This window comes from Ceratotherium simum, chromosome 35 (genome assembly GCF_057802395.1).
Source record: "Ceratotherium simum simum isolate JZ-2026a chromosome 35, ASM5780239v1, whole genome shotgun sequence".
Classification (NCBI taxonomy): domain Eukaryota; kingdom Metazoa; phylum Chordata; class Mammalia; order Perissodactyla; family Rhinocerotidae; genus Ceratotherium; species Ceratotherium simum.
In genome coordinates, this window is record NC_141934.1 from 17,224,599 (window position 1) to 17,238,068 (window position 13,470).

General features: G+C 46.9%; 1 protein-coding gene across 1 annotated transcript; it reads right to left on the reverse strand.

Annotated features, from left to right (window-relative positions):
- Positions 1-431: 431 nt before the first annotated feature.
- PEBP1 (phosphatidylethanolamine binding protein 1) lies at positions 432-7,257 on the reverse strand. Its single transcript, XM_004429931.3, has 4 exons — positions 7,040-7,257; positions 5,212-5,321; positions 4,407-4,507; positions 432-1,437 (listed from the first exon to the last, which is right to left on the reverse strand). Exons 1-4 carry the CDS (start codon positions 7,172-7,174, stop codon positions 1,220-1,222), a joined length of 564 nt encoding a protein of 187 aa, XP_004429988.1. The 5' UTR covers positions 7,175-7,257; the 3' UTR covers positions 432-1,219.
- Between the last annotated feature and the right edge of the window lie 6,213 nt (positions 7,258-13,470).

The window sequence follows — 13,470 nt, forward strand, 5'->3', positions numbered from 1 at the left end:
GGGCAAGAAGACTTTGCCTAAGTTTTGTGATTTTTAAAAAAAACCTCAAGTTTGAATGACTGCTCCTGCTGTAGTTTAATGGCCTATGTGTAAGCGTGGACCCTCGGTACGGCCCCTGAATCAAGTCCCCATTGAAACTGCTGGTAAAGGGGCAACTCCCCCTGAGAGGTTGTGTCTTTTTCTTTGGTGAGGAAGACTGTCCCTGAGCTAACATCTGTGCCCATCTTCCTGTTTTGTTTATGGGACACCGCCACAGCATGGCTTGATGAGCAGTGTGTAGGTCTGAGCCTGGGATCCGAACCCGTGAACCCTGGGCCACTGAAGCACACAAACTTGACCGCTAGGCCACCGGGCCAGCCCCAAGAGAGTGTCTCAACTTTCCATGTTTATGAAACCCCACACCCAATAGGGCAGAACATCTGGAGGCTGAGTGCAACACAAGGTTGTTATTTTTATTTTTATTCAACTACAAGTAAATAGCAGAATTAACACAACATTCAGCAACCCCAAACCGCCTTTTCTTACACCAATGAAGAGTGATCCATTTAACAGACCCAGACTTACGGATTTCTGATAACCTCTCATGCAGCCCTGCAGCTCATCTGGGTGGCCGTGCCTTAACAGCACAGCAACTCTCCCCATTGCTTTCTCCAGTACTGCTCTTTAAAGGAGCCAGAGCAGGACGACGACACCTAGAAACCAGCCTGAGACGTACCATGTTGGGGCTTGGTGGACACGCCAGCCTCTGGTTGTCCGTGTGGGACACAGCCCTGAAAACACGTCTCAGAAGATGCCATCGTGCACAATTCTGAACTCGGGCTCACCAGGGCAGAAGCAATGAATCTTTTTTTTTTTTTAACCTCCCTCACAGATTCTCTGATGCTCTGCTCTATCACTGGAGACCTGGTCTTTTTAACTCAATTTTTTCTTCTTTAAGTTCTGGGTTGCTATTCTTATATTAACAATCTGATGACCCCATCATGGTGCCAAAATATCCCCCAAAATGGAGTTCAAATTTAATCAAAACATAAACCGGGGTGTGTGACCCCGTAGAATTACAAAGGATAGGCAGAAGGAAAAGTCACCCTAAACCACTATCTAATTGCTCAGGTCTCACCTGTGATAACGGGAGGAGGGAAGAGGAGAAATCTACATGCATCACTGAACTTGAGAACACTGCTTGGGACCTCTGGGATAGTTCCTGTCTCCCAACTTTCCCCTACTTCCCAGACAGCTGCTCATAGAGTTTGGGCACATAGTCATCCCATTCAGCCTGGTAACATGTGCCAGCCACCGGGGACCCAAGCTGGTACTTTTTGCGGAAAGACGCCACCTTGAATTTGCCACGGTGGTCTCCAGATCGGTTGCTGAGAATGGGTTCATCACACCTCAGCGGCTTGTCCTGCTCATAAACCAGCCAGACATAGCGATGAAGGCCTGGAAGGAGAGGCAGGAGGGAAGATGTTCACACAGCTGGGCATATGAGACGGAGACATCACCCATTTTCATAGAACGTGCCAACCTGGAGGGACCCAGATCAGCCCATTTATAAGAGGGACACTGAAGACCCAGAGAGGTAGAATGAGTCAAGTCACTCACCTGCTGAAAATCACCCAAAAGCTCCTGCTGTAACTGGCACCAAGTCCTCACCCTGCATTAGGGACTCTAAGGACCTGCAGGACCTGGCCCTTGCCCACCCCCCCTACCACTCTCTCCTCCTCATTCATCCCACGCCCGGCTTCCAGCCCATCTCCACTCTCCTATTTTACTTCTGTCCCAAGTTAAAATGCCCATTTTACTTCTGTCATAGTAACACTGGTACCTAAAATTCTTACTTTTTAATTTAATCTCCCCACTAGAAAGAGAGCTCCAGGACCCACCCTAGTGCCTGGTAAATAGGAGGTGCTAAAAAAAGCTATGAGAAATGGATGAAGGACACAGCAAATCGCTGGCATGGTGCTCATCACACCACAATCAAGCCTACAAAGGCTAACGGAGAACATGACCCTTCTACCTCCAAAACTCACTTCCTTGGAAGACTGGAGACCTGCTTTGAAAGAAATGACCTAAACTCACTCTAACCAAGTAAGTCGCAAAGAATGTTTTAAAACTAGCCAGCAGGCACCCTGTTAACCACGCAGCTTTCTACAAGCTCCAATTAAGTGCTGGACACAAACAGGCACCACGAGCTGCCTTTTTTTTTTTTTTTTTTTTTTGCGAGGAGGACCAGCCCTGAGCTAACATCCGATGCCGATCCTCCCCTTTTTTCTTGAGGAAGATTGGCCCTGGGCTAACATCCGTGCCCATCCTCCGCTACTTTATATGGGATGCCGCCACAGCATGGCTTAATAAGCGGTGCATCGGTGCCCGCCCAGGATCCGAACCTGTGAATCCTGGGCCGCCACAGCGGAGCGCACGCACTTAACCCTTGCGCCACCGGGCCGGCCCCGAGCTGCTTTTAAAAAAGTCATTTCTTAAAAAGTTATTTAAATAATTGTATACACAAGTTCACTGCAGCATTGTAATAGCCAAAAGGTGGAAGTACTTCAAATGTCCACTGAGGGATGAATGGATAAACAAAATGTGGTCTATACATACAATGCAATACTATCCAGCCTTTAAAAAGAAGGAAATCCTGTCACGTGCTACATGGATGACTCTTGATATGGATCTACATGGATCTCATACAGATCTGCTGAAGCTTGCATATGCTGCTGCTTAGAGTGTAAAAATTTTCAACCATTTTGGGAACTCTTGGGCAATTTCTATTTCTACTCCTAAGTATTTTCCCAAGAGAAAGGGAAACACATGCCCACGAAATTACAAGAGTGTGAAGAGCTGCTTTACTCATAATATCCAAACACTGGAAACCACCCAGAGGTCCACCCACAGAACGGCTAACAAACGGTGGTAGAGGCACACAATGGAATACGACGTATCAATAAAAAGGAAGGAACTACTAATACAAATCACAACATGGATGAATCTCACAGGCTTGATCCTGAGTGAAAGAGACCAGTCACCAAAAACAAATGCATACTGCATGATACCACGTATATGAATGCAAGAACAGCAGAAGTAACTTACGGAGCTAGGAGTCAGGACATGGTTAGCTGTGGGGAAACTGAACTTAAAAGATCACACAAGAACCTTCTAGGGCGCTGAAAATACCCTACAGCTTGTTTTCAAAGGAGCTTACAGGGTCACCTTCATGCAGGACTCAATACTCACTGAATAAACAACTATGAATCTGGGTGTTTTATTCTATGTAAGTTATACCTTACTAAGAGAACACGGGAAAAAAAAGCAAAAGAAAGAAGAGTGAGGTAAAGTACTGAGGCTTTTTTTGTTAATGAGAACACAGCTCCTACTTGAGAGAATTGCTTTATTCTCACGTGTGTACTTCCCATAATTAAACTGCCTAATTTTATAACTGCCCTAGAGAACTTAATTGATCCCAGAGAAAGATGTCCCGTTACCTTCCTCTTAGGAATGCATGAGAGGGCTTGAAGCCGTCTGAAGCTTCTAGATATACAGATACAACATGAATCTATGGCCAAGTGTCCTTGCCAGGACCTTCCTGTACCTCTTCAGACTAACTCACGGCTGGATAATATGTACACAAGCCAGTGCGCTGCCACGCTCCACCCACCACTCCTTCCTTGTTCCAGCAAATGGAAACATCCTGCAACACACAACAGGCAATAACACGGCATCTCCCACCATGAGCTCAGGCAGCACTTACCCAACTTGGAGAGTTTCAATCTAGTATTCTCTCTTTCTCTCTCTATATATATATATACATATATAACATAACAAATGCAATATGTGTATGAGTATCTTTAACATAGTTCTTAAAATCTTCCAAATCTTTTCAAGATACTAGGTTTTCGTGAGAAAGAGGGAGCTATAAAGAGATAAGCCAATTTTTTAGAATTAGTTTGGAAACTATGATCATTTCTGAGACCTCTCATGGGAACCAGAAACTCAAAGATCCCACATAGCAAAGGTTGAATATAGAACTTAAATGGTTTAACTGTGTTCAATCTATGTGCAGCCCCCTAGGAAGCCAATCCAACCATTCTGCAACACTGCCACCTTGGTGTCTTCTCACCGACTTCTCCGCTTACAAAGGCCTAGCGGCTAAGAGGCAATGCTGACAGAGGGGCCACTCTGACCAGAACCCAAGCTTCTAGCCATCTGACACTACTGCAGGTCTCAATGTCTCTGACAGGCAACTGCCTTGGAGGTGAACTGCGCTGTCTGAACTCTGCACTAGGGTAAGGGCTCTCATAAACAAAAGAATAAAGCTCTAAGAGCCAGACTAAAATTTGCAGCGCTTTAGGCCAATCCTGATGTGCACCCAGGCTCCCCTCCCACCTCCTCCAAAAGCAGCCTTTACTAACCTGTGCCCTTGGGAGGCCCAGAGCCCACATAATCAGAAAGGACCGTGCCACTGCTGATGTCATTGCCCTTCATGTTGACCACCAGAAAATGGTGCCATTCCCTGCGAGGAGGAACACAGGATGGTCAACACCGTGGGAAATCAGTATGCACTCACTGCAGTCAGCAAATGTGTATGCACACGTGCTCTGTGCCAGGATGCAATGAATAAGACAGTTCTGCTCTCTTGGGCAGCGCAAACGTCATGTGTCTGCAGAAGAGAAGACCCAACACCTCCCTCCCTCCCTCTGAGACTCTCTAGGGCAGGGGCCTGCAAACTTTTTCTGGAAAGGGCCAGACAATAAATGTTTTAGGCTGTGCAGTTCAGACTGTCTCTTTCACAACTACTCAGCTCTGTGGCTGTAGTGTGAAAACAGCCACAGATAAGACACAGATAAGTTATCACGACTGTGTTTCAATAAAACTTTATTTATGGACACCGAAATTTGAATTTCATGTAACTTTCACATGTCACAAAGTATTATTCCCCTTTCAGTTTTTTCCCAATCGTTAAAAAATGTAAAAACCATTCTCAGTTCACGAGGCTGTACAAAAAGAGGCCTCGGGCAGATCTGGCTCTCGGCTGCGGTTTCTAGACTCTGCTCTAGGGAGTGAAGGGGAGGGAAATGCACACTCTGGCTTAAGCATGGATGTGAACATCCCAAACCGGGTCTACTTCTAGCACAGAACATCCAGCGAGTGACACAGTGCGAGAAGTTCCAGGTCATATGTGAATGAACCGCTGTTCCCCATCTTTCCCCAACTCGCCTGTATTTGGGGTCCTTCCGGCTGGGAGCATCCGGGTCTGTCATGACCAAGGTGTAGAGTTTACCTGGATCAAGGCCATCCCAGGCAATGCTGGTGGGCCGGTTCTTAACCTGCAGGAAGGAACCAGTTTGGAGTTAAAAAGTCAGAAATGCTGAAGAAGCCAACTCTTTCTTTGACCTCAGGTTCCTCAAAGGTAAAACAGAGTAATTTTTTTTTTTTTTTTTTGGTGAGGAAGATCAGCCATAGCTAACATCAGATCCCAATCCTCCACTTTTTTTTTTGCTGAGAAGATTTGCCCTGGGCTAACATCCGTGCCCATCTTCCTCTACGCTACGTGGGACCCCGCCACAGCATGGCTTGACAAGCCGTGCTTCTGTGCGTGCCCAGGATCCAGGCCTGTGAACCCCGGGCTGCCGCAGCAGAGCACAGGCACTTAAGCGCTTGCACCACCAGGCCGGCCCCCAGAGTAATTATTAATAAAAGCTAAAGTGTATTGACTCTCCTAAGAGCCAGGAGCTAAAGTCTGACATACATTATTTATTTTAGTCCCAACAGCACTATAAGGCTGGTATCCTGGCATGTTATTAACAGAAAGAGGTGGTGTCAGGATCCCAACGCTGGTGCTGAGCCCTCTCAACTACAACCTTACACTGTCTGGAATGAGAGGGTCTCCAGATTTGGTGACCAGGAGGATACCTGGGGCCTGTTCAAGTGGAATCTGAATTAATGGGACTTTTAAAAGTGCACAGGAGATGCGAGAGCCCAGGTGGCCAGGCATGGACAGTGAGTCTGGGAAAAGGAAGGCTGAGAGACGGGCACTTCGCAGTAGTCCCCCCTCATCCGCGGTTTTGCTTTCCTCGGTTTTAGTCACCCCTAGTTAACCGAATTCTGAAAATACTAAATGGAAAATTCCAGAAATAAATAATTCATAAGTGCGCCCTTCGGAGCCGCGTGATGAAATTTTGTGCCAGCCCGCTCCCCCTGCTGGGGACATGAATCATTCCTTTGTCCAGCGCATCCACACCGTATACGATACCTGCCCCTTAGTTAGGGAAAAAACATACATATAGGGTTCTGTACCATCCATTCCAAGCACCCATCGGGAATCATGGAACGTACTATTCCCTCCAGGTAAGGGGGGGGCTACTGTATATTTAAACATCCAAAACAATGAACTCTGTCAACAGGCAAAGCAATAAACCATGAGTGCAGTTTATTCACACCGCCGCCCCGGAGCTCCATGACGGTGTCAGGCTCTCTCGCTTCTCCTCTTTGAGCAGCCAGGCCCTGGTCTGCTGCCCTGGCCTCAGCCATGGGCGTCTGAGGCCAAACCGTTGCCCTGGAACCTTCCGGATGCAGAACGCACTTAATCTCTTGACTCTCTAGACCGCTGTACCAAGGGAGGAACCGCTGAGCACCGCTGTTCACCCATTACATAACGCGTCACATGCCCTCGGGTGGCGCTTCTGCGCCGCAAACTGAGGCCTGAAACGCTGACACCGAGCGGAGGCGCCGGGGGCGTGGGGCGGCCACGGCTCCCTTCTTCCCGGGCACGGCCCTCTTCTTCCCGGGCACGGCCCTCTCCCCGCCCCCGCGGGCCCGGCCGTTTCCGGGCCTAGGCCCTGCCTGCGCCTGGGAGTCCCCGAAAGTGGCTCAACCTCCGCCGCAGGCCGAGCCCCGCCCACCACGTGCAGGTTCCCGGGGCTCGGCGGGACCTCAGGCCTGCGGCGCGGGCCCCGCGACCCCCTTCCGTCGGCGGATCGGGCGCACGGAGGCCGGGGCGCCCCTCCCCCCTCCGCCGGGTCCCCGCCCCGCCGGCCTCGGGTACCTGCGTGGGCGTCAGCACTTTGCCCAGCTCGTCGATCTCTGCCCCGGCGTATTTGACCTGCAGTGGGTGCTGCGGCTTCTCGTCCACTTCCTGCAGGCTCAAGGGCCCGGACCACTTGCTGAGGTCCACCGGCATGGCGGGGGCGAGCGGGGCGGGCAGCCGGGAGAGCAGATGGAGACCGGCAGCTCGCACTCCGAGCGTGCAGAAACTGCCCAGAGGTGGCGCGAGCGCAGCCGCCAGGGGCGCGCACGCGCCCGAGCCGCCGCCCCGCCCCGCCCCTCTCCTTCAATCACCGGCGACGCAGGCAAATTCTGCCCTCTGATTGGTCGAGCTTGCACTTCAGGTTCAGTGCAGCGGGCTTTGCTTTTCTGCTTGCCCCGTGGGAAGCGTGATGCTTCTCGCCGCCGAGTAACCCCGAGCTAGGGCTCCGCGTGCGAGACCGTCGTTGCAAGAAATGCGGTTGAGCTCCCTTTGATTTTTTTTTTAACCTTTTTACATGATTCCTTTCTCCACTTTCTCAATTCAGAAATGGTAAGGCCTTGCTTTTCTCTTGCGCTGCTTAAAACAAGCCCGATTGTCCTCGCCTCCCTGTACTTTCGCGCATGCTCACTAGTTTTGGTAACTGGCCTGGTAAGAGGGCCTGAGCGCAACTTTTGGGCATTTTTCTCAACGGACAAATATATTTGCACATATATTTGATCCGGCTGCCCCCCACTTGGTCCAAACAAGATTCCTGAGAATTTTTTTTTGAGAACTCATTTTTTTAGAACATTATTTCTATTCTGCTGACAAGTGGCTCTGCCTCTACCAAAACTGCTCTCACTGTGGCCACCTGATGCCTTCTTTTTGCTAAATATAATGGGCAGTATTTAATAGTCCTTATCTGATTTGACTTCAGGACACTGATATCTCCTCCCAGGGAATAGAAAGTTGCGTTTATTTCTTATTAGGAAATAATATAAGTGCCTTGGAGCAAATTCAGAGAAAAAACCCAAAGAAGGAAATAAAAATCGTTTCTATTCCGGTACTTGTGTATAAACATCAGTAACAATTTGGAGTATACCTTTCAAATTTTAAAACTATGAGTATAGATAATTTTGTTCTGTTTCTTCACAAAAAAATTCATTAAGCTCTACTATTATAGAATATCTATATCAAAAATAGATCATTATTTTAATGGTTTATTCTACTCTAGATGCACCACAATTACTCAACGAACTTCCTAACGTTGGACATTTATGCTGTTTTGTTGTTTTTCCTTTTACAAATATCACTGAAATGAAGATCCTTATACATATATATTAAACACTTGGTGAATAGTTTTAGGAAAATTTTGTTAGGGGTTTGCTAGGTCAAGCAATGTGTACTTGAAAGGAATGAATCACAGCTAGTTAAGTGTCTAGTTAAGTCCAGACTGGAAGCAACAACTTCAGTGACTAAGCACTGATAGGATTATTGGTTCTTTCCATCATTTGTTCTATATAAATGCATTTTGAGAACCTTGAAAGCAAAAGGAGAAACAGTCCCTGCCCTCATGGAGCGTAGCAGTGGAGAGAGACATTAATCAAATGCCATTCAACAAACATAAAATTATAAACTGTGATAAGTGCCAGGGAGAGAAGACAGGCCCAGATTGTGGGTGAGCATCTGAATAGGTTCTGCAGCTAATTCCCTGTGTGACCTCAGAAAAGCCACCTGCAAGCGCAGCCAGGACCAGGACGCTGTGAGAAGATAAGTGATGAATGCAAAACCTCTTGGGGAAGATGGAAAGAAATTCCAGATATTTCTGCTCCTGGCTATTCTTGCCCCCGCCCTACCCAACAAGCCAGTGGTCACCAGGCCTATAAACTCAACCTCCTTAGAGCCCCTCCTATGGGTCCACTTCCTCCCCTCATCATAACAACCCTGGTGTCACTCTCCTGGCCTACCGCCTCAAGTCTTTCTCCCTTCTAGCCCATCCTCCTGTCCACGTTCATCTTTCTCAGATGTACATCAGTTCAATCCACACCTCATCCCCCTTTCCCTAAAGCTCTCTGTGGCCCCCCTTTCCCTCAGGATGAAGTCCAGACTCTTAATAGGCCCCTGTAGACTTGTCCCACCTCCTTGCCTCTTCCTCCTTGCATTCTTCGCTCCAAATACTCTGAATTTGCTTCAGTTCCAACTTGTCTTTCTACCCCTGGGCCTTTGCTCATGCTGTTCCCTCCTCCTGGAACACTTTTCCCTCATTACCCTCCCCCTCAAGCCTCACTTTACTCTTGTCCTGGCTCACCTTTACTAATCTTAAACATCACTTCCACCCTCTTCCACCCATCAAGACTAGGGGAAATGCCCTGATCTCTGCATCCACACCCCTTCTGTCCTTTCTCTTTCCTAACATTCAGAGCATTTAGGATTACTCGTTTATCATCGGAACCACACCATCACCCACTTGAATATAAACTCCGTGAGGGTTATCTCTCTTGTTCACTGGTCTTATCCCCAGCACTTAAAATAGTGCCTGACATACTTGGTACATAATATAATCATTATTATTATTATTATAAGAAAATAAGTGAGTTTAAAAAAATCATCTGGCGGGTTTCTGGTTCAGATCACTAAATATTTCTAATAAAATATCACATTCAGAAAAGGCCATTCACCCATAATTCTGGTATCAACAGCACCTCCTTCATGAGCAGCAGTTGGAGAAATCAGCACCTTTCCTCTCACTGTTTATATTAAACAGCTCTCATTAAATGCTCATGAGATAGAGACTAGTGCCACCCCACAAGCCGTGTGTTAACAAAAGACAACTGTTTGGTTCGATGAGATGGTTGCACCTTCATAGAAAATGCTTCTATGCTTCATAGAGTATAGAAAATGCTCAGAAAGAGATTTTTAAAACTTGCTTTAAGCTGTTCTCTGGGACTTGAAGCACAGATGCTCACTGGAAGTTTAAGAGATGGGAACTACTCTCTGGAGTGCCTACTGGGTGCAAAGTGCTTAACGTGCTCTAGCTCCCCCCACGGTCCTGCGTGTTATTCTCCTTGCTTTATAGATAAGGTAATGGAGGCTCATGGAGTGATTGGGAGTGACCATCTGCATCTAGAAGCACTTCCACTAAAACAAAGATTGGAACCTACCAAACCATATTAACTGGGCGCCTACTGTGTGCAGGTCATTATGCTCCAATAATGACCACTACCATTTACCGAGTGCATGCTATGTGCAAGTCAGTGCATTCCAATGATGACCATACCATTCACCAAGCACCTACTGTATGTATGCTCCAATGACAATTACCATTTACTGAGCACCTACCGTGTGCAGGTCAGAGTGCTCCAGTGAGGATGTCAGCCATTTACTGACCGTTACCACTACCACATGCCAGGCCCTGACTGAAGGCCTTGACGCCCAGCATTTCATTTCATCCTCATACCAACCCAATGGGGGAGGTACTGCTATCATCCCCGTTCCATAGATAGATAAACCGAGGCTTGGAAAGGTGTAAGTGACAAAGCAGGATGGAAGCAGGCCCGGCTGCAAAGGCCAGATGCACAGTTCTCCCACATGCTCTACCTAGGCGTGCTGGGCATAGAGGTGGGGCAGGCGTGATCTCTGCCCTCCAGAGAGCTTTCTCTAGTGAGAGTGTTATACTGTAAGTCACTATGAAGACCCCACATGGCAACCTGAGAATGCACCTCTTAGATCTCACTGCTGGGAGAGAAATTGGCCAGGCCCCCAGCTGCTGGGCTGTGCTTTGGGGCTAAGGTCATGCCTGGCAGGCTGCCCCCAGCCGGTGATTGAGCTCGGCAGGGACACTAAGGCAAAGCTGGGTGGCCCTGGGCTCCTCTGTAGTCAGGACGGGCTTGCCTGCTTTCCTTGGAACCACACCACAGGCTAAGATGCTTCCCTCTCACCTGCACGTGTCGGATGCTCTCCCAGCCTCTCCCCATTCCCTCCCATTTTGTCTTGCAGCCATTTCCCTAAGAAAGTCCTTGCACATCTAACCCCATCTCGTCATCAGCTTCTCAGACAACCAAGAGTGACACTCCCAAGTTTAAGAGACCGTGTGAGGACTACCTGCAGTGGAAACAAGCAGGGGGTGCTGGGGCGCTGGGCTTGGCCAGTGGGCAGACTGGTTTTGCTGGAATGGGGTGTTTAGGTAGGGGCAAATGGATGACATAGCAATAAGGCTAAATAAGGCGGAAGGGAGGATCCTTTTATTTTTTTCAACCTATAAAAAGTTTAAAAATTTCTTCAATATACAAATAATCAGCCACGTAGCATAATCTCAGGGCACGGGTGTGGGAGTCAGAATGCATTCACATTCCAAATCCATCACCCAGGACCTATGAAATCTTGGGCAGGTGTGGCAGGCAGAAGAATGGCCTCTCAAAGATGTCCACATCCTAATCCCCAGAGTCTGTGAATATATTACATTACACGGCAAAGGGGAATGATGGGTGTAGATGGAATTATGTTTGCTGATCAGCTGACCTTAAAATCAGGAGATTATCCTGGATTACCTGGATGGGCCCAATGTAATCACAAAGATCCTTAAATGGGGAAGAGGAAGGCAGGATTGTCAGAACCAGAGTGATGCGCTGTGAGAAGGACTTAACCAGCCATTGCTGGCTTTGAAGATGGAGGACGGGGGCCGTAAGCCAAAGAATGCAGGCAGCCTCTAGAAGCTGGACAAGGCAGGGAAACGGATTCCCTCTAGAGCCTCCATGAGGAATACAGCCCTGCTGACACCTTGATTTTAGCCCAGTGAAACCCACTTCAGACTTCTGACCTCCAGAACTGCAAGATAATAAATTTGTGTTGTTTTAAGCCACTAAGTTTTTGGTCATTTTTTACAGCAGCCATAGGAAACTAACACAGCATATGGCTTATCCTCTCTAAGCCTCAGTTCCTCCTCTCTAAAATGGGTTTACCAACACCCCTGAAATGATCATTGTGAGGACTAACTGAAACATAGCCTGGCACCTCCAAGTGGGAAGCTATTACTATTATTATATGTTCATTATATAAAAACTCATATATAAGCAAACAAAATTAATTAACCAATTAAGTAAAGACCTTTAGTAATCCTGCCACCCAAAAGTAATGATCATCTTGCTGTATTTCCTCCCAGACTTCCTTCTGTGTATATAAATTTGAATATGCATATATAAAAGTATGTATTCAATATGAATTGGGTCAAATTAGACATACATGCTGTTGTGTAATTTGCCTTTCTTCACTTCCTCCTGTCATGTCTATAAATAAATTACTACAGCAACATTCTTAATGGCTGCACAGGATTCTGTTGTATGGATTGTCACTTGTTTACAAACACAATCCCCATTTGGGAACATTTAACGCATTCTCACTCTTATGGTCTAGAAGTTTCTCTGCAATATGTATCCTTTTGTGCATGTATGTGGTTTTCTGTTAGTTTGTTTTCTCCTTAGGATAAAATCCTAGGAGTGGGTCAAAGAACATTTATATTTTAAATTTGGGATACCATTGTGGGGGATCAGAATTTGCATTCCAAAATGTGTCTCTTTGGCTTGATTATTTTTGAAAACAAAAGACTCTGAGGGGCCGGCCCCATGGTGTAGTGGTTAAGTTTGGCGTGCTCCTCTTCGATGGCCTGGGCACATGGGTTTGTATCCCGGGCCTGGACCTACACCACTCGTCAGCCATGCTGTGGCAGCGACCCACATATAAAGTGGAGGAAGACTGGCACAGATGTTAGCTCAGGGCTAATCTTCCTCAGGAAAAAAAAAAAAAAACCTCAAAGAAACTTTGACCTTCCCCCTAACCACCTAAAAGAATTAAAGATAGAAGCCCTGTTCCAGGAAGGAGTTAACTCCATAAGATAACTATAGTATGTTATAAACTAGGTGTGATAGACAGGGAGGAACCTAACAAGGGCTTTTTAATCAAAGTCCTCTCCATCTCTCATTGTCTTTGCAAGACACAGCCAACATTTGTTTATCAAACATTTCCGTTTCCGTCTCCATGTGAATTGCCTTCCTCCTCTTTGAAGTCCCAAACCACTACCCTCAACATCCTCCTTTGTCTTAGCTGAAGATGGTGTTTAAGGTGGTGGCTTCCACCATTTGGGGGAATTATTCAGTTTTCCTGGCAGTCTCCCATGTATACATGTTATTAAATGTGTTTGATTTTCTCCTGTTATTCTGTCTCCTGTCAAATTTAATTCTTAGAGCAGCCAGAAGAACCGAGAGAGTAGAACAGTTCTTCCCTCCACACCATATTTCAAGTTGGGTGGGGCCTCGTGGATGATTGATTTTTAGGCCAAAAGGAAACCTACCCTCTCATTTGTTTTCAAATATTTCTATCTCCACAAAATTTTATTTTCATGTGTCTAACAATATATGTAGAATATATGGTCCACATAAGAATACATATAGGGGCCAGCCCAGTGGCATAGTGGTTAA